We start from the raw sequence: 24678 nt of genomic DNA, 5'->3' as shown, positions 1-24678 counted from the left end.
AAACTGGGCTTTCATGACCAGTGTCCTTCAAAGCACAATATATCAATTTTTTTCACATTTTCATGTGGAATTTGAATTTTTTTTTAAGTAAGCCTTTATAACTTTTAAGTGAAACCATTTTTTTCCGCATCTTTCGTCTTGTTTTTAAAAATGTTAATGAATTTTAACATTTATTTTCCATCTTATGATTATGTTTCTGCAGAAATATCATTATAAATTAGGCTACAGCCATGAAAGCCTCAATGCAAAGCATGACCCGGAAGTAAGAAGCTGCTTTCAAAAGGGGTTATATCTAAGGTCCTACTTCATTCGTGATATTGTGGACATTGCAGATTCAGCAATATTAGGCTTCCACCACAATTTTGTTTTAAATTCGCTTGCTCTGCAGTCCCCGATTTTGCATACATTTTAAGGTTTGCACCACACGCTTTTCCCACCCCATTAGTACATTAAATGATCTTGGAGCATTTTGGGCAGGGCTTTTAACCAGGGTGGGGTGAGCAGGGCAGCCACCCAGGCACAAAGTGGGGGGAAGAGAATGGGCAGAAAAATTATGGAAAAAAAACAGTAGGGGGTAGAGCAGCACAGAAGTAAGGTGGGCATTACCATGCCCACTGCAGGGCTCTGCCCCTTACCAGTTTCCTTCCTCATTTTTATGCTCTCTGCCCTTCTCCCCACACCCCCGGCGGCTTGCCCTGCCCTCATTACAGCCCTGTACTTGCAGCAAATTGTCTGGGTATCAAAAAATTCACAGGTATAACATAACAGTTGAGTGTTTATATTGTTCCAGCAAATTTTTTTTTAAACAAATAGGTCTACTGTGGCTTTTCCAAATTATTGCTGTTAATAAAGGCCCATTATTACTTTTCCACAATTGTCCATGTCTTGTCCACAAATCAGCCACAATTATTTGAAGATCATTCCGTGATTCAGATGGGTCTTAGTTAGCTCCCACAGAGAAACCCAGAAAATTAGGTTTTCTTTAAAACGTTTCCATCCTCATTACAAGGAGTTTTGATATTATCAGAATTCTACACCTAGAGTCCTGGGTATGTTGCTCCTCCTAAACAAATATTTTGATTGCTAATATCAGAAAAATTAAATGGCTAAATCTCAAGGATAACTAACTATCAAAGAGGATGGAAGTCCCAAAAAGTATTAAAACCTCACATGAAGAGATATAAACATACCCAGAAAAGCTAATTTAACTGTTAAGATTTTCAATTCGTTATTGCAGTCAAAGGATTTATATATCCTCCCTCTGCCACTGAAACACATTGGTTTAAAGTAGCTAAGGCCCATTCTGTGTTTCAATATTAAAAACATTTTGTACAACATTGGAGGACAGTTGTATGTTCTATGAATGTTAGTGTGCTATCTCAATTAAGGGTATAGCAAATATTGAAAGATGAAGTTAACAGAATATTTCAGATAGCTTAGTATTCTACTTTAGTCAGGTACCAGGACGGTACGTCTTCAAGACATGTCTACAAAATGACAGATTAAAAATGATAGAGAACACATCAAATGATTGAAAAACATATTTTCACAATTATAAATATGCCAGTGTCTATGTTAACGTCAAACTCTAAATTATCCATTTTATGAGGAACATTTTAACCTCTCCCCTCTACCGTCTCAGATTCTTCCTGGAGAACCAATTAATTATCAATTCCCTGGATCTTAATAACCCAACTCACTCCATAGTTCCTCCTCTTCTGCCACATCATAGGATTTGTCTTCTATCAAAAATCATGGAAATATTTCAGTTTTTTCAAACTGGTAGCTGGATTAGAATCTTCCTTGATGAATATCTTCAAAAGTTACCTTAGTAATTTACAAATATGCCCCACGGAAGCCCTGGATCCATAATTCCTACACTATACCTATCCTATGTTTCTTACACTCAGCCTCACCTTAAGGTTGCATACCAGTAAGTGCCTGCCTAGACTGCATTTTTTCCTCCCAACTCTCTTTTGAAAAAGCTAACCACGCTAACAAAATGTAAAATAAAATTCCAATAACTTCTGTCCTATTTAAAATTCATTACATATTCTTCTACTTACATATCTGTTGCTTGTAACTATGGATTAGAACACTATTTCCAGGCCTAACAAATAAGAGTTTCTCTTTCTTTCACCCTTTTGAAGGAACAAGATCAACAATTTTATCAATGATTGCATTTAGCATCCTATCAAACGTTAGCCAGTGAAAGATAATTTAATGATGTAACAGAAAAAGCAATACTGCTAGAAGGTTACTGTTATAGCTGACATAAAAGAACAAAGTCCTTATCCATTAAAAGGACACAGAAGACAGACAAGAGCTAGCAGAGCTGAACATCTAATGGCTACAGTGCTTTTCTGATTTATCTATTAGTACAAAGAACTACTGGAGTTAGTGGAAAGAGAGGGTTTGACTTGGGTTAGGAGAGGGGCTAATATACACAGGGCAGGGCATACCAACCTTTTCCAAGTGTGGAAACACGACCTATATTCCCAATTAAATCTAGGGAGAGAATTGTGACCATAACTTCCCCAATTTTGGCCCCTCTTATAGGGGTAATCCACCTTCTTAATGGGTAAGGGTGTCAAATGATATTTTAGATGAACCAACCAGAAAAACATCTGAGTGACAAGATAAAAAAAATCCACAGGAAGCAAGTAGTCCCAAACTGAAACCATAACTCTGAAACCCCCAGACTTCTTTCTTGAGACAGTTGACACTTAGAAATGCATCCATTATTTTAATTTCCAGCCCTAAGTCTGAATCAAGCAGCTGGTAGAAGTACACCCAATGTTTGAGGGAATGCATCATGGCTGGCCAGCCGGTATCCTCTATCCACCTTTGTAACCATCCAGCCCAGTCAATTTTGACTGATGTATCCACAAACTGATAATTAGCACCATGTCCTTAAAACTAAAGTACCTTTAACTGTGCAGTAGCAAATGGCTTTTTAAGATACTAGATAGTAATCCATTCCCCTTGGCTGTACACCATCATATACATCTTGGCTGTAAAGCATTCCATAAATTCAAGGCAGTGGTTCTTATTCCAGTACTTTTAGAATGACTATAATTTCCAAATTTTAGAAATGTCCATCTTTTTTTTTTTTTTTTTTGGACAATACCATCAGGAAGAATAATCCCAAAAATCTGGAACTGATGTAGATCCAAAATGGAAACATCAAAAGCTGCCTTCAGTCTTCTTCATCCAATACATATTTCCATGCCTAAATGTTGTTTGTAGAATCCAAGATGCTGCATCACTGAAGTCTACTAGAAATTTTTGGTGACAATCCAATTAATATATAAAAACTGTATATAGTAAAAATTGAGGACTAAGCATCAAGCTTTCAAATAATCTTATTTTCTAATATTCCGAAGATACTCCATATAGAACTTGTGCTGCAGCAGTAGAGTTCCATCTGGTAGCCGGGATACATCCGAATAAGGCCTGAATTTTATCCAAAAAAAATGTAATCATTACTTCTAGAAGAATAACTCCAATATCGATGCTGGCCACAGGAAATCTTCGATCTTAAGATCACCTTATTTCAAGAGTAGATATCCAACCAGCTGCAGAAAACATCCTCTATGGATCCACAAGATACCAGCCACTGGGATAGGAATCACTTCCGTTTCCAACCCAAAATAGGAAACATAGATAATTCCCAAACTTTTAAATCCATCTGGGGGCCCTATATATGAGTTTGCGTTTCTCACCATATCAAATACAAAATACCTGCCTAGAGAAACCTTGGAACTTACCCATCAAGTCTCCGCTCATAACGTCCTTCCCGTGCATGAAGTGATGGTGGGGGGCCATAAGTGGGGCCCCCCCCACCTCCTCTGAACCCAGAAACCTCTCTACTACGAGATGCTATGGAAACTGTATCATCCAATCCCCGAGCAGCACTCGGAATGGTTCCTGGTTCATTATAATCCGTCCGTAGGTCTCTATCTCCCATTTTGTTGACAGAGTTGTGTGCCTTCTGTGCACTTTTGATGTCCACAAAATCCACAAAGGCCGCCACTCCACCTTCTGACCCCCTTTTGGGGAGAATTTTGACACTTTCAACACGTCCATATCTGCAAAAAAACAAAGCAAAGCAAATATATTAATGCTAATATAAAAGATCATATTAAAAATACTGAAGTGTAAAAAAAATATACATATTCAAATAATTGAGTCTTCTAAATAGTAAGTAAACTAATTTCAAAATAAGGATTTGTTTGTTTTTCTAGGTGGCTGTTTAAGAGGAAAATTACCATTTATACTTTCAGTAACTATTTTTTTCAGGCTTCTTTCCTTTTTGATCAGAGAAGCATTTCTGGTTAGGCTACTAAGAGATCCATCTTAATAGAATATATTCCCAAACAACAACATCCTAAGAAATAAAAAGGCATTTATAGTTACAATGGTACTCCTAATTTTTAATCTGATTTGACAATCTCGACATAATTAACCTTCCAAAACTGCAAAAATAATTACAAATAAAGTCGTAACACTAAGAAAAAACTTGACAGCTATTTTACTACTCTGATCTAAATTTAGATAATTCAGTGTTAAAACAATGTTGTTAATTCTGATACTGATTTCTGATCTCAAACTTATTTACAATAGCTTCTCAGTTCGATTTTAAAGTGTGACCTACAAATTCACCACTGAACTATGCTACTAGAATTCAACTTTAAACTCCCCACTATGAAACAACAACACACCAGTTACATTCATGAAAGCTTTAAGTAATGTGACATGACCCTGATGTTAAGTAACTGCAACACAGTATAAGTTGTAACAATGGCTTATTAATAATAGCAAGGATTTAATCAATTATGGATATGAATTCACCTCCTTGCAAAAAAACTACAAGCAACGTACTACAATAACTTGTATAAACTGATACAAACAAAAAATTTAAAAGACAGGAAGATGAAGACTATCTAGTGTTAAGTATATTTTTGAAACAGTTTAGAAGCACTATGTATGCCAAGCTCCACATTAAAATTTTGAACAGCAAATTCACTCAGTGAAGACGTTTCTAAAAAGCAGATAATGGCATTTTATTGCATACGTTAATCAGTTACAAAAAATAAAAGAGTTCCAAAATGTAAAACGTAGAAGCTCTTGACAAACTGGGTTGGAATATGCAAGAGAAAGAGTAAGAAATATTTATAAATCGTAAAGACAAGGATTATAAAAATTAGTATGACTGATTCATGAGGATACAGTAAGTTATAAAATTTGTGATAAAAAGGTAAAATTACACACAGTTAAACCTTAAGCAATATCAAAACTGTTCTCAGCTACTTGCTCCAGGAGGAAAAAGAGGACACAATCAATAGCAAGCATCTCATGGGAGAAGATTATTTCAGGAGCTATGTTTAACTGCGTTACATGCATGAATTTCATTAACAGTTTAAATAAAATTGCAAAAGCTACTCCATGAGTGGACTTTCCAATCATATGCTATCGAAATCTAGATGTAGATTCTATCTTCCTCTGTTTCATACAGAACCAAACATACTATTCACTATTCAGTAAATAATACATGTAGTTAACAAAAGCATCTTTAAAATTAAGTGAACAGGTTGCTGGTTAAACATAAAAGCTTTGGGCAGCACTGTGAATGAAAAGCAGCATGGAGGAGACAGAACTTAGGGTATATGTCTACACTGCCCACATTACAGCACTGCCACAGCAGCGCCAGCACTGTGAGAAGGGCAGTATAGTCACGCTTTATCACCAGAGGAGAGCTCTCCCAGCAATTTAAAAACAAAAAACAAAAACACCACACCACACACCCCGAATGAACGGTGGTAGTGTCTATACTGGTGCTTTTCAGAGCTAAAACTTTTGTTGCTCGAGGGGGTGTTTTTTCACACCCCTGAACAACGAAAGTTTTAGTGCTGAAATTGGCAGTGTAGACTGCCTAAGTGTGAAAACAGAGCTTACAGCGTCTGGCACTTTAAAACAGATACAGGTACTGCCATTTGCCTTAAAATTAAAGGAAAAGTAACAGTCTGTACCTTGATGTTCACCCCTTTTACAAGGCTATGAAGTTTTGTACAAAGTATGCCTTGCGAGGTATCACTTGAAAACTCAATTTGCCACACACATTTTACCAGAACAATAATGATCAGCAACACTATATGTAAAATTATAAAATTCTACTTTATGACATTACTGAGACATAGTCCAAGTTTAGAAAAGCAGCCACAAACCAGATCTTCAGAGACAAAAGGCAAACTGATGCCTCAGCCAGGGGTCAACAAAATCCAAGGGACCACCACCTGGTTTAGTGATAATTCTTTGGCAGGAAAAAGGGTGAGAGCAAGAAATTTACACCTTGGCAAACAAACAGCTGGAGGTTCCTATCCCCACAATCTGTCGTCTCCTGAACCCTCACTGAAGAGGATTCTCAAAGAATAAGAGTCAGACCTCAAGTTATATCTCTGCTTCTCTATCTACCCACATGACATCAACAAGATCTGAAGAACAAAGGCGGCAGCACTGAATTGGGGGAAGAGATCCTGACCGAAAGGAGTCCAGCCAGTAAGACTGCTAAAACATGTGGTGAGAGACCTTTGCTTTGAATTCACTTAGCTTGTTAAGTTAGATATTAGTTACGTTTTACTTTTCATTTTCTTATACAAATTCTGACTTTTATGCCTCATTTCTTGTAATCACTTAAAAATCTAACTTGTTTTATTTAAACCAGTGTGCTTGGATTGAAGTGCTTGGGAAACTCCATTTGAGATAACAGGATTTGTGCATATCATTTTCTATTAATAAAAAGACAGACTTTATATGCGCTTGTGTTGCACTACCCAGCCCTCTCCTGGCCAAGACACACATTTCTTGGGGAAAGTCTGGGACTGGGAAGTTGCTGGTGTTGCTCTGCAGTGTAATTCAAGAGTGGCTGGCCACAGGACTCATACAGCGTAGCTGGGAGTAATTTACATGCTAGATATTGTCGGAGCAGATCAGGAATGGTTGCTCTCGCAGCATAAAAGGAACCCTCGGTCGGAGAACTGACGGGACACAGCTGTTCAACAGTCCAGATGGCACCCTGGGGGGGGTATCACGGATATTAATATTACAATTTAAAAGCACTTTACAAAAACCCTCAGAAGGTTATACCAAAATCACTAGAAAAATTGCACTGGAATAAATTCTCAAAATCCACAATTTTCACTCTGAGTTTTTCTGCATTTACAGAATATTCGAAGGCTACTTTCAGAAGGAGGGGCTTCTCAAAGTTTCCCGCCAGCTCAGAGGTTGTGGTAGGTGGGACAGTTGTATTAGGACTTGCATTTAAAACAATATTTGCAGAGACCAGAAGAAAAAGGAATATGGTAGAGAAATAGTGAGGGGGATAATAAGAACGTACAGAGAAACAAGATGTTTAAGAGTAAAAAAGGAGAGGATGGAAGGAAAAAAGTGAGCAGAGGCCATTTGGGTAAAGTGAGATTAACTGTCCTCATGGTCATTTATGGTAATCTAGTATTTCAGTCACACCAGTCAATATCATCCGATTCCCACCAGAACATTTAAAAAAAAACAAAAGAAAACCCACCACACTGGTCCCCTACAAGACTAAAAAAGGAAAAGATGAGACAGCGCTGAGTGTTTCAATTATGTTTTCCTTTGAGTCTATGAATTCAGCGTGTAGTACTTAGTGTACCAATTTGCATTTTTATTTTCTCAACATTCACAAATCCAAATTGACAGCGTTTTTCCATACTTTGTTTTCAGCAACAACTGAATCATGAACTCCTCACAAAAAATATAATCCCAAGGACCTTTGTGAGTACAATTATATATAGCCTAGCTAACAATGAAGTAGTGCCATCTGTCAGTTACATTTCACACAAGTGCTCTTAAAATACTGGTTTCCACTTACTATCCTGGCAAACTTTTTATTTTCCCATTTTGCTAGTTATGGCACTTCCAAGTTTATAAAAATTTATTTAAAAAAAAATCCAGGAGCTGCTTGTACTCACCATAGGATAAACTGAGATCTACTAATCTACCAAATGTTCATCTATGCTTTTATTTAAGTTATGGGTGAACAAGAAGTGCAGTACATGCCGTACATCAACAGAATTTGATCCTCATGCACACCAAAGAAGCAAAGAACAATACTGTGTCTTTTATACCCAAATGATCTATTAGCAAGTTTTATACTAAAAATGGCATGCTCACACAACAATTTGCTTGACAAATGGTTTTAATTCTTGTGTAAAAAACTACTTTGAGTGCTGTGAAATGCAGAATCATAATTTTATTTATTTCAAACAAAAAAATACTTTGTTCAATCTTTTGTATTTTAGATTACAAATTTACAGGAGATTTAGTGCAATACTTTTAAATAGTCTGATAATACAACTGATCTTTGCTGAATGCCTGAAATCGTCTTCCTTAAATGTTAGAGGAACAGATAACCTCACTGCACAAAAACCCATGGATTTTCCCAGTGGGCTGTTTAGGCAGGCAAAAGCATGAGCAATTTAAATTACTCTGGTATCCTACTTCTATGGCAGTAATAGTCCTAAATAATCCAACTTTAATTGAGATGATTCATTTTAATCTCTCCACCATCTAGATGCTAAAATGTATGTGCAGCTTGAGTCTGCTGCACTATAGCCATGACGTGCAATGGGGATGATCTGTGATAATCGCCTTTCTTGGAGGGGGCCGGCGGTGGACAAGCAAGCAAGGGGAGAAGAAAAAAAAGAAAAAAAAAAAGAGGAGAGAGAGAGAGCGAGCGCGCGCTAAGCGTCCAAAGCCAGTTGCTGACACAGGAAGATTTGCATTTTCCTTGCCCCAACGCGGTCTATGCCCTTTGATTACACACATTCTATAGTACCCCATCGTGAAGATTAATCTGTCTAGTGATCCGATCCAGCCCCACCCATTGGCTGCTCTCCGGGCTGCTCCTGTTTTTGCAGTTGCTGATAGAAGGGGAACTGCATTGCTCCATGCTATTTGATCCTAAAGGGAGAGGAGGGGAGATCTGCAATGCTGCATCACAAGGCAGGTTACTGCAGCAGAACAATACATTACAAGAAAATGATACTTTCTAGAGCGTTGGGGGAGGAGAAGCAGCACTAAGGATACATTTCAATATTGTGGTCGCAAGTTAATGCAAGATGGCGGGAGATACACTGCAAGGAGCAGCAGCAGAGCAAACAGGGACTTCGTGTGGTGCAACCTTTGTCCACAATCGGAAGGGCTGGGAAGAGGGGACAAGAGGACAACAAAAGCCGTCACGACCTTCGGTAACGTTGGCAGAGGGGCTCGTCTGAAACCTTCAGGTCGTGTATTTATATTTATGCGTCAGTCCTTTCCAATAAGTCTGTTTCACAATCACAGGCGGACAGATCTGAAAACAAAGAAGATCGTTTGCTGTGCTCTAAACTCTACCAACCCTAAAGAAAACAAGGCTTTTTAATGCCTCTTCCCATGTCCACCTCATTCTGATTAATCAGTAACTACCAGGGTGTCGACAGGCAGTTATTAATCTCGCTATACAATGCAGCATTTCAGTGACTCGCAGCAGGAAGCTGAAACTTCAGGAACTATTGTTTTCTGATTATTCTGTAAAGAAGAATGCAGAGGCCATATCTTTCTCTGTCTGGAGAAGCAAACTAGAATTATAAAATACAGAGATGGAAGAGACCGATTAGGTCAGAGTCCCCCTCGCTGTCAGTGCAGGATTGCAACAAGGGGCTGTAAACAAAAGTGGGGTGCCCTTTTTTTTTTTTATTGCTAGATCATTATTGTTCAATCCGACTAAGCTCCACCTACACTAATCAAGCTTTTCAAACGCGGAAGAGGAATTAATGATTTAAAACTCTGTTGTATTCATTGTAGAGCCGGCATCTCTATAATCAAGCAACTAAAATGTCTCTGGACTCTCGATATGGCTGCTGTGCGCGCCCGTTTCTCCGTCCCTCAACATCACCCCCCCCCCCCCCCCCCGCATCTCTGCTTCACAAACAGGCAAACAATGGCCAGTCTGGGAAACACTTCCCTCCACCAATCCAAAGCCAGCCTCTCCCCTCCTCCCTAGGACCAACGTGTCACTGAGACAAAGCCCTGCTGACTGGGGAGGAGACAGAAGAGACAAGGCAGCAGTTTGCCAAAGTCATCTCTCCCTAAACAACTTTCTTTAAGCAAATCAGTAACAAGGAAATTAAAAAGCTAAAGGCTATAGCCATTGCTCGGTCAGAAGGGTACCTTTGCATGGCTGACGTTTTTCACTGCAACAATTAACCACTTGGTTTCACCACAAATTAGATATTTATCACAACTATTCACTCTTCTGAACAGTTTCAACTATTCCTTAAGTAAATATTTTTTAAACACAGGGCTATTGTAAAGGAGCTGGATGGCAAAAGATTTAAACAAATATTTTAATTTGGTTTTACTCATATAAATTAGTTAGGCTCTCAAATCTTATTACCTGTATTTCAGGCAAATTCTGCTTTAAGAAATAGAAGGCAAAGAACCAGTTTTTACTGACATTTCAAAAAAACATTTCTTGAATTAGACATATTATAGAAATAAAATAAAATGCCCTGCCTCCCTTGTCCTCTTAACTCCTGTAATCTCAAGAGGAGCTCTCAGCAAGTACACCAGCCCCATATGCAGATATTTTCAACACCACAAAAATGTGTAATTTCAATCCCAGGTGCAGAAAAGCCTCTTTACATTTTGCTTCAATCTCATTATCAGTTAGCATAATAAAAATCCTACTTACAGTAACAAGACAACAGCAAACAAAAAACTAATTTATCATTTCCATGTATTTCTCCAACACTAGATATTGACTGTGACACATCACAAGGTGTGCTGTTACAGCAGGACACCTGCACATCTGAAATTCATTTGTAAGGTACAAAATGAAAAGGCAAATACCTTCAGCCTCCTGAGAAATGCAGCTGTTCTACCTGTGCAATGCCCAAAACTCTCCCTCTTTTTAAATTATGATATAACTGAAGGACACAGATCCTGACTTGTTAGAGTGCTCTCACAGTCTGAAGCTTTGCTGGCCAATCATTCTTTTCCCACTGATATTTTTTATAATAAAACAACATTAACTGATATAATCATTATCCAGATGGCTAGATCAGCCTGACCCATTTTATAACTTTAGACTAGTCCAAAAATTAGATGCCAGGGACTATTCTAAATGTGTGCTCTCTTTCATATTAAACAAAACTTTACTGGTTAAAAGGCACAGCAATGTAAAATATACACATGCTATATTGTAACACAGGTTATAGATTCATTCCTTTGGATTTTTTTTAGCTAGCCTAGCAGAGCTTTTTTAATCCAGAGCTTCTATTCACTTGAGTTCTAGAGTATTCCGCTATTCAGGACACATCAGTTTTATACTCCTAAATCCTTTGTGACATTTTTTTGCCTAGCAGAACAGGACAATAAGGAACTACTGTTGATCAATGTAAATGCTTCTTACATGCCAGAGGAATAACAGAATTTCCAGTTGAATCACTGCACACCCTAGCTTGGTCTATAACCTAGTACAGAGTCAGGAATCACTTTTGACAACAGCTGTCACGAACAAATCCCAAGGAAGCAGTGCTTCAAAGGTTTAACTATGGTTTAAAAGTCTAACAATGTAGAAGGAACAAAACCATCTTCCGCACCATTACATGAACTGTACCAAAAACGGTCTTGTCGACACAATCTGTAAAAGTTTTCAACACCCACAGCTGAAGACAGAGGCCATGAGACTACAACACGAAGGGACAGAGTATGTGTAGAACAATGTAAAAAATAATACCATAGCCAGTCTCAGAGCATGGGTCAACTGATTTGGACTCATTAAGGGTCTAAAAATAGCAGTGTAGACATTCCAGCTGAGCCCGGAATTGGAGAGCCTCCCCACTTACCAAGTTTCCAAGCCTGGGCTCCAGCCCCAGCAGCAACAGCTACACTGCTATTTTTAGCCCCATAGTGCTAGCCCAAGTCAGTATGGGCTCTGAGATTCAGAGGGGGGGGGGGGGGGGAAGGTGTCAGTGTAGCTGTGACTTGTGTCTGAACATGATCTTGATTAGGGCCTTTGGGCATTATTATAATATAAATATGAAATAAAAATACACCACAGAATAAAAAGTAATAACATGCCTGACCTGATACTTGTGTACATTTTTATCTTCATCTGTATTAATCGCTGCATACATTTACTTGTCCTATATACTACATATCTCAAAGTATTTTTCCATTTGTAATTTTATTTTCTGCATCAACAGTTACATTATGCCAAAAGTGGCACAAAACTTACAAGACCCTCCACGCATTTATTGTCACCCTGAGACCAGAGGAGCATCAGAAATACATGTGTTGTGAATTCCACTCTGCTAAGTCCAGTGCTCCCCTTGAAATCTGACAAAATGTTTGGTAATGCACTGGTAGGAAAGAAAAAAGAGAGGAGAGCTTATAAATAGATACAGAAAAAGACCTGAAGCAAATCTGAAACAAACGAAGCTTGAAAAAGAGGCACTGATAGAAATACTGGAAAATACTGAATCTGGAAGAAAACTTTTAAAATATGGATACAAAAAGCAGCAAACAGAAGAAAACAAGAACTCTAAAATAATCAAGGTGACTTGAAAAAAAAGTGAAAACATTGAAAATGGTAAAAAAAGGAAGGAAAAATAAATTTTAAAAATGGCTTTACAAGATTTTCAGGGTAGGGAGAAGCAAGATAATATAAAAATATTTTAAAAATTGAATGTACTTCCTTTCCATCCCAGAAGTGGCTGCATTTCAGTGGTGTGGAAGCAATTTATATAGTAATTATCAGATACATATAGGCTGTGTAACACTTAGGGATACTCTGAGATGAAAGATGGCATGAAAATAAATGTATCAAGTTCAGTTGTGTTGTCCAGGGCCAAAACTGAAAAGTTTGCTGCTAAGACAGAGTAGCCTGGGAGGCAAATAGTAAACAAAAATATAACCTTGGTCCCCATCCTTTGCAGGCTACCCAGGTTATTGGTGTAAAATTCAGAACAGGCGGGGGGGGGGGGGCTTCAACTCTAGATGCCCTAATTTACAAACTCCATAATTCACATGAAAAATGGCAGATGCACTCTACTTCTTAGTAAGGACTTAATAACAGATGCTGTAGTGAGATCTATTATTAAGGCTTCATTACTCTACCAAATTACCCACCATACTACACTATGAAGTTTCCAGTTGCAGTCCAATAATTAAGGTTGAGTTTTGTATTTACGTACATCAAGTACTACATGTCAAATGAACAAGACACAGTGGATTCTTTTTTTAATTGTGTCCTTGTCTATTTGCAAAGGATGTCTTTGACTGAATGATTAGCAGCTGAGTTCATCAGGTTACCTTTCTTTGAATGTTTATTTAAACTTGGCTTGAAATGTACATTTTAGTGGATGTAGTGAATTCAGTTTTCTATCTCTGATAATGTAGACAGAATTGAATTGTTAAAATTTGTGTATTTACAAGCTTGGGAATATAGTTCTGATTAACTTGTTGGGTTTTTTTCCCTTATGAATGAAACGCCATGGAAATATTTTTTCACCACATGGCTCAATTTGAAGTAAAGCAGAAAACAAATATTAGGCCTGATATTTAAAATGGAAAATTTTGGATTTCCATTTGTTAGAAACACCGGATTCCTTGTTAGAAACCAGAGAAGCCTAATGGCCTGTGATTGGATGTTGTTAGATGGGGTGGGATCTGAGTTACCCAGGAAAGAATTTTCTGTAGTATCTGGCAGGTGAATCTTGCCCATATGCTCAGGGTTTAGCGGATCGCCATATTTGGGGTCAGGAAGAAATTTTCCTCCAGGGCAGATTGAAAGAGGCCCTGGAGGTTTTTCGCCTTCCTCTGTAGCATGGGGTACGGGTCTCTTGCTGGAGGATTCTCTGCTCCTTGAAGTCTTTAAACCACAATTTGAGGACTTCAATAGCTCAGACATAGGTGAGAGGTTTTTCACAGGAGTGGGTGGGTGAAATTCTGTGGCCTGCGTTGTGCAGGAGGTCAGACTAGATGATCATAATGGACCCTTCTGACCTTAGTATCTATGAATCTATGAATAAGCATATTTCATTCAATTTCCAAAATATCTATATGCAAAGTTTTGCACAGCGCTCTACAGACAACACTATATAAAGATAAGTATCATTATGCAATTTCCATTAGCCTGGTGAAAAATACAGCCCAACAAAATACCTCTGCATTTTTATATTGGGACTTCTGAAATTACATAAAAGGAGAACAAAGAGGTTAAGAGTTCTTTTCCTGCTAGAATCAGCTTTTCTTTGGTCTCCAAATTAATCCTGCAGTGCATATTCATAATTGTTAATCTTACCCTAAGCAACCTCAAAACTGTCTGATGTTATAAATACAAAGTGCAGGTTATTAAATACAAAAGGACTGACTGTTGAGTTTTACAGTTAAAGCCCGCATAAAACTTTAGTTGGCACTTTCATTAGACCAACAGGATATTTTACATTTCTTTGCACCACACAAATGCCAACTTCTTTCAATTTTCAGAGAACCCCAAATTAAGGTGGTTGATTTTAGCTGTGCAACTCCTTCAATGTTAATAGCTGGTGAATAGCTACAGAACACTCCATCAGATATTTTGGAAATTGAATGAAATATGCTTATCTGGTTTCTAACAAATGGAAATCCAAAATTTTCCATTTTAAATATCAGGCCTAAAATTTGTTTTCTGCTTTACTTCAAATTGAGCCATGTGGTGAAAAAATATTTCCATGGCGTTTTCATTCAAAAGGGAAAAAAACCAACAAGTTAATCAGAACTATATTCCCAAGCTTGTAAATATACAAATTTTAACAATTCAATTCTGTCTACATTATCAGAGATACAAAACTGAATTCACTACATCCACTAAAATGTACATTTCAAGCCAAGTTTAAATAAAGAAAAGTAACCTGATGAATTCAGCTGCTAATCATTACTGCACTGCCACTCAAAACAACCTCAGAGTGAGTGTTATAATTTGTTAAATTAGATCTCAAAAGCTGATTTACAAATACAGAAACTTTCATATGGCTGCTGAACCCGCCAAGCAGCTGAACTTAAAAGAAGCCAAGAGCACTATCTACTATAAACATCTCTATCCAAATCTTAATTACTACAGGCCTGATCCAAAGTCCACGGAAGTCAATAGGTGACTTTCCACTGAATTCAATGACCTTTGGATCAGGTTCTATATTGGTTCTTGACATCACAGAAATACCAAAAATAGCTTGATTTAATGACTACTTGTAGCAGACTACTAACCTCATTCATGCTGCTGTCCCTTCAAGATTCATCTGCCTACTTTGGAAATGTGGAAAATATCTTTAATGTAACCATTTCTGCTTATTACAAATATCAAATGATACCCTTTGATATCCTTGATCTGATCTACTGAACAAGTTTTTATTTTCTTTTGAAATTTAACAAAATACTGCAGGATTGAAATGATGTTAAAACATTCTTGTAAAATAAATATAGATGTTAAGAGGCAAGCAACCAGCAAGGCCAGTTTATACCACTGATCCAAATACTGTATCTTTCTCAACACCAAGTCCAAAGTGGAGCAGATTTCTGGACCAACACCTTGTAAAGAGAAACTTGGGGTGTAAAATTAAAGCACTAGGTTTAAAGTAAAGGTAACAGAGGCAACCAGTAATCTACGGAGTACTTGCTGAAAGGCTCTGTACAGCAGACTGGTCTCATGGTGCTGGCTTTCCATGTTTCCAACATGGTATATCACATTAAAGACAGCTAAAATATATATCAAAGGCTTTTCTAATATTACTTTTCCCTGTAAGCAGCTGTAGTTGCCATAGGGATGTTAAAGCAATTGTGAGTGAGAGGGGAGGTGGTCTGCATGATTATGAATGGGAGAGTTCTCTTTAGATCTGGTTCACTCTATACAAAAGTTTGAGAAATTTTATATTAGCTTCATCAGCATACCATGCAAGAATTAAGCTACTGACATCATGGGAACACTAGCATCCTGATTTTACTATGGGAATAGACAGTATGAAGGCAATGATTCAGAAAAGTGCCTTAATTATCCCACTCCTACTGTTTTCCAGTAGCAGTGCTTCTGGACAGCAATATTCTTCCAGCTCTGCTTCTCCAACATTTATTTACAGAGGCTTTTATTGAGTTTCCAGCCCCCAGGGTGGATACATATTAATGATTTAAATAAAGAAAATTTCTTTTAAATTGTTTTTTATTTTAAGTTATAATAAATTTTTACAAATAAACTTGCTTAAAATGAAATCTGAATACAATACAAAATAGAAGGCCTAAAATTATAAACTCTTAAAACATTTAAAAAAAAATAAATCCTTAAGTCCATGAGCCTCTATCAAATAAGCTTTGAGTTAAAGGCTACTTTTCTATATAAAGAAAGAATCAGGAAAAAAAACATCCAACTTTTGAGGTCACGCTTTACCAATTGGCACAATAGCTCATGTACTGTATTAAGGGCTTATTTTCTTCAATAAAAATAAAATTTGAACATACAAAACATATAAATTCCAGTTACCATCCTAATGCAACTTGACACAAATCATGAGCAAAAAGTTAATCTAGTAAATAAGCAATATATTCTTCACCATTTTCTAACATACCAAAAATGAAAAATTGATAGAATCTGAAAATATTAAACTATATAATTGCTTAAATATATACTTATAGTGGACCCTCCTAGGTAGTAAAAAGATGTACCAAATATAATGTGAAGGCTTAGTTGCAAATAGACATGCTTATCTCAACCAATGAGAATGCATCTTTCTATAGAAATTAAGTACAAATGGAAAAGTTGATTAAAATTAATTATTTAAACCAAGGCTTTCAATTTGGTTATTTAAATTTCCCTGATTTAAATCAATCCCCCCCATGTAGACAGAACTATTTCGTCAGGAGAGCTTTTCCCATCAACATAGCTACTGCTTTACAGGGAGGTCGAATAACTACGCCAAGAGGAGAAACTCTCCCGTCGGCATAGGATCATCTTCACTAAAGTGCAGCACTGTTGTAGCGCTGTACATGAACACAAGCCCTGTGATTGAGTGAACAGACGTTCACTTATCCCCAATCCCCTAGAACTGAAGGAGTGCTGTCTCAGCCATTTTAAAAAGCTATTCTAATCTTTCTGTGCAGAGTTTTACTATTAGACCATTAGCCACTATTAATAAATTAAAGTTTGGAAGTTAGGCCGTAGCTTAAGAACTTTTTCAGCAGAGGGAAGAGGAAAAAGAGGAGTGTTAGAACAAACAGTAGGAGTAAATGGAGTTGTTACTGCAGATGCGAAGTCCATAGACTCAGACTTTAAGGCCAGAAGGGACCGTTGTGATCATCTAGTCCAGTGATCCCCAAACTGTGGGACGCAACCTGGTATGGGGATGTAGCCCAGGCCAGCCCCCACGGGCAGCCCCAGCCCCCAGCCCAGCCCCGGTTCTGGCCCCCATTGCTTCAGTGTAATGTTCTTAGCGCACATAGAAAATATAGCATGGCTCTTCAGGCATACACATGCACACAAACCTGCTCTGAGCCACTAAACATTTCCAGTGCAGTAGTGATTCACATGTGAGGAAAGGTTGATAAAGACTGAACACAAAGGATTCTTGGAAATACTGCAATACGACTTGAAATGAAGAGGCTCTGAAGCAAATTCCATTAATGTGTCTTTTTTTTTAAAAAAGGCAGGATTAACTTAAGTTTGTATCAAAACTTTTAAAGCTAACAAGTAACACAAACAAGGAGTCCTTTTAGCACCCACATTTTCATGTAGCCTTAACACTCTGCTATATCTAGTTTAACAATGTGATAGATCATTACTTGTATAAATTGCAATTCAATTGTTTCAGAATTTTTACTGAATTCACAATTCATTCAGACTACTGATGCTGCCGGGGTAAAACCAAAGTTTTGACTGTGTGGTAACCGAGAGCTTGTCTACACGCAAAAGTTGTACTGCTTTAACTATACAAGTATAGTTAAGCAGTACAATCCCCTACTAAAGACACTTATATCTGTATTAAAGGTGCTAAATACTATACATCTATTACCATACAGTAAAGGAAATAAACAATACCAGTATACCTGCACTCAAACAAGAGGTTTTAGCAGTATATACATTTTGGGGCCGGGGGGGAGAATCACATCCTAAATTATACCAGTATAACTGCATGCAGACAAGACCTGACAATCCCAATGAATTTCTCTTAAGATTAGTGGTGCATTGGCTTTATTCTAATTTTTAGAATTAGATTATCAACTTGAATTGGCCCTGTAATCTCAAAGAGATACTCAGCTGTTTAGGTTAGAAATAATAATGTAACACTGCAATTCTGTGTACAAGAAAAAGAGCCATCACATTCAGATGTGGTTTCATTTGTGTAATTTCTGAATGTACTGTATAGAAGTTTAAATTAGTAATGTGCATAAAACATCTTCTAAATAAAAAAACTTCCATAAATTAATTTTTCCTTTTTGTAGTATATGCTAGGATTTGTCTGAATTACATTTAAAGATACAGTACATCATAATGAAGTTTTCATTGCTGCACTCCTTATCTGGTAAGTTTGATTCTCCAAGACCTCCAGACAAGTGGGTTTACATCCATTCAGTAGTAGACTGAGGAAAGAACACAGTTGTAATTCTTCCCCATTCTCTCTAAATTAACAGCCATGAAACACACATCAGACGGTGAAATCTGGTCTTTTGTGTGCTTTTACTCCATATTTTGCAGATTTCAAGGGGGAGACCAGCATTTCTCAAATTGGGGTCCTGACCCAAAAGGGAATTGCAGGGGAGTCAAGGTTATTTTAGGGGGTCACGATATTACCACCATTACTTCTGCGCTGATTTCAGAGCTGGGCGGCCAGAGAGCTGTTACCCAGGCTGCCAGCTCAGAAGGTAGCGCCCCACCGGCAGCAGCACAGACGTAAGGGTGGCAACACCATACCATGCCATCCTTACTTCTGCGCTGCTGCTGCTGGTGGTTCTGCCTTAAAAGCTGGGCTCCTGTCCAGCAACAGCAGCTCTCCAGCTGCTCAGCTTTGAAGGCAGCGCCACCACCAGCAGCAGTGAAGTAGTCAGGGTAGCAGAAGTGCAAACCCCGCCCCCCCCCACACAATAACCTTGCGACCACCTCACAACTCCTTTTTGGGTCAGGACCCCTACAATTACAAACATTATGAAATTTCAGACTTAAATAGCTGAAATCATGAAATTTACTATTTTTAAAATCCTATGGCCATGAAATTGACCAAAATGGACCTGGATTTGGTAGGGCCCTAGCTATAGGGAAGATTTCACATGGACCTATTAAAATAAATAGTTTCCTCCCAGCAACTGCTCATTGCTGTTGAGAGGCTACCCATTCCTGTTATCTTTGTAAAGTGGTCTTTATAGGAAAAGTTAATCAACTGCCTTGTAACCAAGATAGTTTGGTAGCCTCCGTGCCATTTCCGAGTATTCTTAAGTAGGAAGAGCTACAACGTATCACAGGACTTGCAGGCATAGTCACGAATTCTGGAAGTTCACCTACTCCTGGAAGTTCACTAATTTTCAATTCAAAGAGGAAAACTTCCCCTATCACCCTGAAACTTAAGAGTTATTTCTCAGTTCACAGCCACTGTGTGTTTGGTAATTCTGGAAATCCCACCTAAATATGGGATTATGAGTCTATTTAAGTAGGATTTGCAAAACAACCTAAGTGACTTAAAAGAACAAGTCCCACTGACTACAAACCCAGGAGGAGCAGTATAGCCTGGTTAAAGTATTTCAGCTTTCTTGACTTATGAAAATTCAATCAGAAGGTAGATTGCAAATATAATAGAGGGTAGTTGCATATCAATTTTGTTTGAGTTGGTGTTGGTCTCACAGTAAGGAGGTTAATGAGGACTTTTACATGTCTTTTGTAGCATGGATGAGCATTTTAAATGTGAAACTTCTTAGAAAACAATTATGTAAAATCTGAAATTCTATCAACAAGAATCAAGTACAAAACATCCATGTTTGTCATTTACAACTATAGAACAGGAAGAAACAGCCACATATAAATAAAAAAATCTGAATTAAAATATTATGTTGATTCAAATACAGTCATTTTTCCTAAATTATTTTCATCCACCCTGTGGTGGAGACATTAATATTAGCTCAATCTCATGTTTGGTTGGAAGCAATATACTTTTACCTATCTAGAGGGAATGAATCTCTCACTCAAATTTACACCACTCCAAAGCCAACATATGCTAAATGAAATTATAAATTTGAAATCACTGATGTTTTTTGGAGGTAGCTAAAGGAGGATCCATTTCAGAAAGGAGAACTTGTTAGCTACCCATGATACTAAATGATGAAAACCCGGCTGGCATCCAGATCTGACTCCCAATTATGTACTTTACATGCCTACCATCATCCTCCGTAACTCATGGACAAGAGGTCCCTACAACCAATTTGGTACTGTCTCCAGCTATGGGTATAGGGAAGTAAACCCACTTGGTGTAGTATAAGATGATGCTGGAGATCAATTATTATTCTGCCAAAACAGCTCTGCCACTATTTAATCTTCTGGCTTTGAAATGGTTTATGCTGAGCAGTTCCAATATTGCTTTGATAAGATTTAGAAGTTCATGCTTTGTGACTAGGCACACATTTAGTACATCACATCAAAAATGAGACTAAGAAAGTTTTAGCATTAGTTTACAGAATTAAAATATTTTTCAGAGTTGTCTTTGTCATTACTGTTCCTTTTTAAAAAAAATGCGAACAAAAGCATAGTTTCCTTTGCCTTTAACACAAAAGTCTGTATCTTTAAACAGAAGCTAACATTGTTGATGAAGGATCTTAAATCACATGCAAGTCAAATACCATCTTGCCTATGTGGTTAGCTTTTGTAGCTAGTTTTTAAGAGAATAAAGAAACTTTTCCAATTCAAACACACTACGTATTTCATGATTCCCCACTCTTCTCAGGGTATGTACAACGTGCCTTAGGTGACACATGACCAGGATTTGGTCCACTGAATGGATCATTAGCTTCCCCGGCTTGGGCCAGGTCACAACCTACCTTTAGGTTGACATTGAAGACTTGGGTCTTTGGTAATGTAGGAGCCTGAGAAAAGTATAGCAGATGCCAACAATATAATTTTACACAGAGTGCATTTCCAAGAGTTCTGTTTTATGAAATATGTTTCAGATTACTTCATACACAGTCTTCATATTATCAATTTTATTCTGTTACCAGGTTAGTTTCCAATTGTCCTTTATACTTTGGTACATGGGAGTTTATTCTTTAAAAAGAAGCAAATATCTACAGTGGCTGATGAAGGGACACTACAGAACTCTTTCCCAGATGGTCTGGCTGTTGGGTCTTGCCGACATACTCAGGATCTAACTCAGAGGTCTCAAACATGCGGCCCATGCACGTGGTTATTTTCTGTGGCCCGCCAGCTCCCCGTGACCCACTTGCCCCCCCCACCCCCCCAGCATTTACCTAGAGCGGCTCCGGCCCTGTGCACACCAGGGGCAGGGCAGGCTCCCTCCCTGCCTGCCTGCCCTGCCCCTGCACCGCTCCAGGAAGCAGCCGAGACCTGGGGGAAGGGGGTCACAGGGGTCTGTGTGTTGCCCTGGCCGCTCCTCCAGGTACCTCCCCCGAAGCTCCCATTGGCAGAGCAGCAGCCAGGGCAACACACAGACCCCTGTGCCCCTCTCCCCCCGGTCCCAGCCGCTTCCCGGAGAGGGGGCAGGGCGGAAAGGTAGCCTGCCCTGCCCCTGGTGCGCGCTGGGCCAGACCCGCCCCCTGAACCCCTCTTGCAGCCGAACCCCCTGCCCTGAGCCCCCTGCTGCACCCCGACCCCCTGCCCTAAGCCCCTTGCCTCACCCCTCCTGCACCCTGACGCCCTGCCCTGAGCCCCCTGCTGCACCCCGAACCCCTCCTGCACCCCCTGGGGGCAGGGAAGGGGTGGGAAGAGGTGGAGCAGGGATGGTGCCTCACGGAAGGGGTGGAGTGGGGGCAGGGCTGGGCAGCAGGGTGGGGGGTGTCAGTGGTGCGGCCCTCAGGCCAATGTACTAGTCCTCATGTGGCCCTCATGGTCATTTGAGTTTGAGACCCCTGGTCTAACTGATCACCCTATTTGGGGTTGGGAAGGAATTTTCCCCCAGGACAGATCGGCAGAAGCCTTGGGGGTCACTTGCAGATTTAAAGTAGTAAATGGTGGATTCTCTGTAGCTTGAGGTCTTTAAATCATTATTTGAGGACTTCAGTAACTCAGCCAGAGGTTATGGGTCTATTACTGGAGTGGGTGGGTGAGGTTCTGTGACCTGCAATGTGCAGGAGGTCTGACTACATCATCATGATGGTCCTTTCTGACCTTGAAATCTAGGAGTAAGACTTTAATGTTGTGTTGTGTTTTTAAGGACCACTGTGTTTTTATTTGTTACATGGACAGGCCTCTCTAAAAAAGTTTACATTTTTATTCCTTCATTACAAGTTTTTATATAACATGTGCTGCAATTATAGAGTACAGTAGATTGAATAAAAACCATCAAAATATTGAAGCTGTGACACAATTAGCACTTTAAGTAAAGTCCTCACTCCACCCTAAGACATCACTGTAAAACATTAATGAAGTTTTAGTCATACTGGGGGAGCCCAATATTAAAGAAAACCCACAAACAGAATATTGAGAATACTTCAAACAAACAGGGAGGTGAAACACTTCTGTAGTTCCACTATTATCCCAGTAGGATCATTAGGTTTTAAAGATGACAAGCAAGCTATTTGTTAGTCCAGTTTACAAAACAGTGACCTTTGTCTAAAGCTAACCATTTACAATGACCAACAGAACAAAACAAAGATCTTATGAATGTAAGCCATTAACTGATTGCACAATGTTTGATTTCCCAGCTTCAGGATCACGTTTCCCAAGAGTTTTAAATTGGCATGCTGAAGAGGTGGCTAAACAAAATCAGATTATAGTGATTAAGTAATTATATTTTCAATTTATTCCTTAGTTCACTGTTTAAATATTTTCCTTTTTCTTCAATTATTGTCATCTAAGAACACCATGAAAGCTCACAATTAATCACCCTCCAATGAAGAATGCACTAAATAACTAACAAGACAGCTTTTGCTAGTGGGCACTTGGTAGCAAAAACAAAACTCAACCAACAGAGCAGCAGCTTCACAAGGCAGCTTCTGAAAGTCTCAGTTCCAAACTCCTCCTCCATGAACCAAGCAATCTGCTCTTCACTACAGTGCTGAAAGATAGTGGAGAAGGGACAGAAATATCTGTACAACTTTATTCTGGCATTTCCCCACTTCAAGGATTCACCAAGGAATAACCTTTTTAAACTGATTATTTCCACTTTGGAAGTGGATTTAATGAGGCCAGTCCTGGTTTGCTGGGAAAACATGAAGGTGCTACAGCTATACGGATATATAATCATCTCAACCCTTGATGGATGCCACTTATGCTAAACAATCTGTTCCATCTTGTATGACACTGTGACTTGTATCTATATTACTGAGCAAGTTTCCCAGACCTGAAGAGGTGGTCAGTGTAAGTGCGAAAGCTTGTATCTCTCATCAAAACAAGTTGGCCCAATAAAAGAAATTATCTCACATCTTTTCTATTTCTTAGAGACAACAGTTGCACATTCTTAGAGAACCCGCTGATATTTGGATAGATAGGATACAGACAGGTTTCTAGGAAATGGAATATGATCAACACCCTCAGCAGCCTCTTGTAATGCTGAAAGTCTGTAGAACTCCCGGCATATACTCTACTCCTCTAGCATAAATTATACTGATCACAGTACCCTATTAGATGTTAGTTGAGTTTTCAATATTAAAAAAAATTTCCATGTTCACTCATGGACCAACTCTCTTACATGCTCTCTGACGTGGTTTAAGTAGATGGGTTACCTTATACCATATTACTGACAACCCAGCACTCTTCTTCGTTATATTCTTCCTTTTGCTGGTAGAATCAATGGTGGTGCAGGAAGTCACTGATCACCAACATGCAATCCAAAAATGTAAGATTACATTGTAAAGAATCCAGAGTAATCCATTATCACTGAGACACATACATGCCTATTTCTCTAACATATTTAATGTAGTTCTAGGTTACTAAAATCTTAAATCTGACTTACCTTTTCCCCGTCCTGGCACCTTTAAGTCATCCACATAACTGTCCGTCACTGCTCCTTGAGTGTTTACTTCAAACTGAATGCGTTCACTAACACATGGTAAGAAAACACTATTTCAACAGTGCATCTTCAATAAGAAGCAAGGTGCATTCTTACGTTATGTTAGTCAACATATGTTAACTAACCCAAGGTAAAATCATACACAAGGCTGTTTGTAGCTGCCACATGAAGTAAACACTGCAAATTATCCATCAACTGCAAATTACTTTACCTTCACTAGGATGTTACCTTGTGTTTACTACTTGTTAGTGGACCAGGTAAGAGCACACTTTTTTTTTCCCCCCCTTAATGGAGCCAAGGCCCTCGTATGGATGCACCTTGGGATGACAGGGTCACATGCCCAAAGAGCTTTACAGAAGTTTACACTGCATGTAAAATGACATGGCATCAGGATTCTGTTTGCACTGCA

The 24678-nt window shown here is 38.6% G+C and overlaps 1 protein-coding gene and 1 long non-coding RNA gene across 7 annotated transcripts in view; one reads left to right on the top strand and one right to left on the bottom strand.

Moving 5' to 3' along the window:
* The window catches only part of SPEN (spen family transcriptional repressor), a 148943-nt gene that overhangs the window by 72275 nt on the left and 51990 nt on the right, over positions 1-24678 (bottom strand). For 5 of the 6 annotated variants that reach the window (XM_074975295.1, XM_074975293.1, XM_074975296.1 and 2 more), the window contains exon 2: positions 3771-4091. In XM_074975295.1, coding sequence (XP_074831396.1) covers positions 3771-4091 — 321 coding nt within the window. Of the gene's footprint in view, positions 1-2466; positions 2643-3770; positions 4092-24678 lie in introns of those variants that run through there. The other variant, XM_074975297.1, reaches the window with a different exon arrangement.
* On the top strand, positions 6481-9877 carry LOC142000815 (uncharacterized). The gene is made up of 3 exons (XR_012642326.1): positions 6481-6579; positions 7225-7289; positions 8612-9877. It is a non-coding gene; the product is annotated as an uncharacterized LOC142000815 (long non-coding RNA).

This window comes from Natator depressus, chromosome 18 (assembly GCF_965152275.1).
Source record: "Natator depressus isolate rNatDep1 chromosome 18, rNatDep2.hap1, whole genome shotgun sequence".
In the NCBI taxonomy this organism is placed as follows: domain Eukaryota; kingdom Metazoa; phylum Chordata; order Testudines; family Cheloniidae; genus Natator; species Natator depressus.
This window is presented reverse-complemented; position numbering and strand designations above follow the sequence as displayed.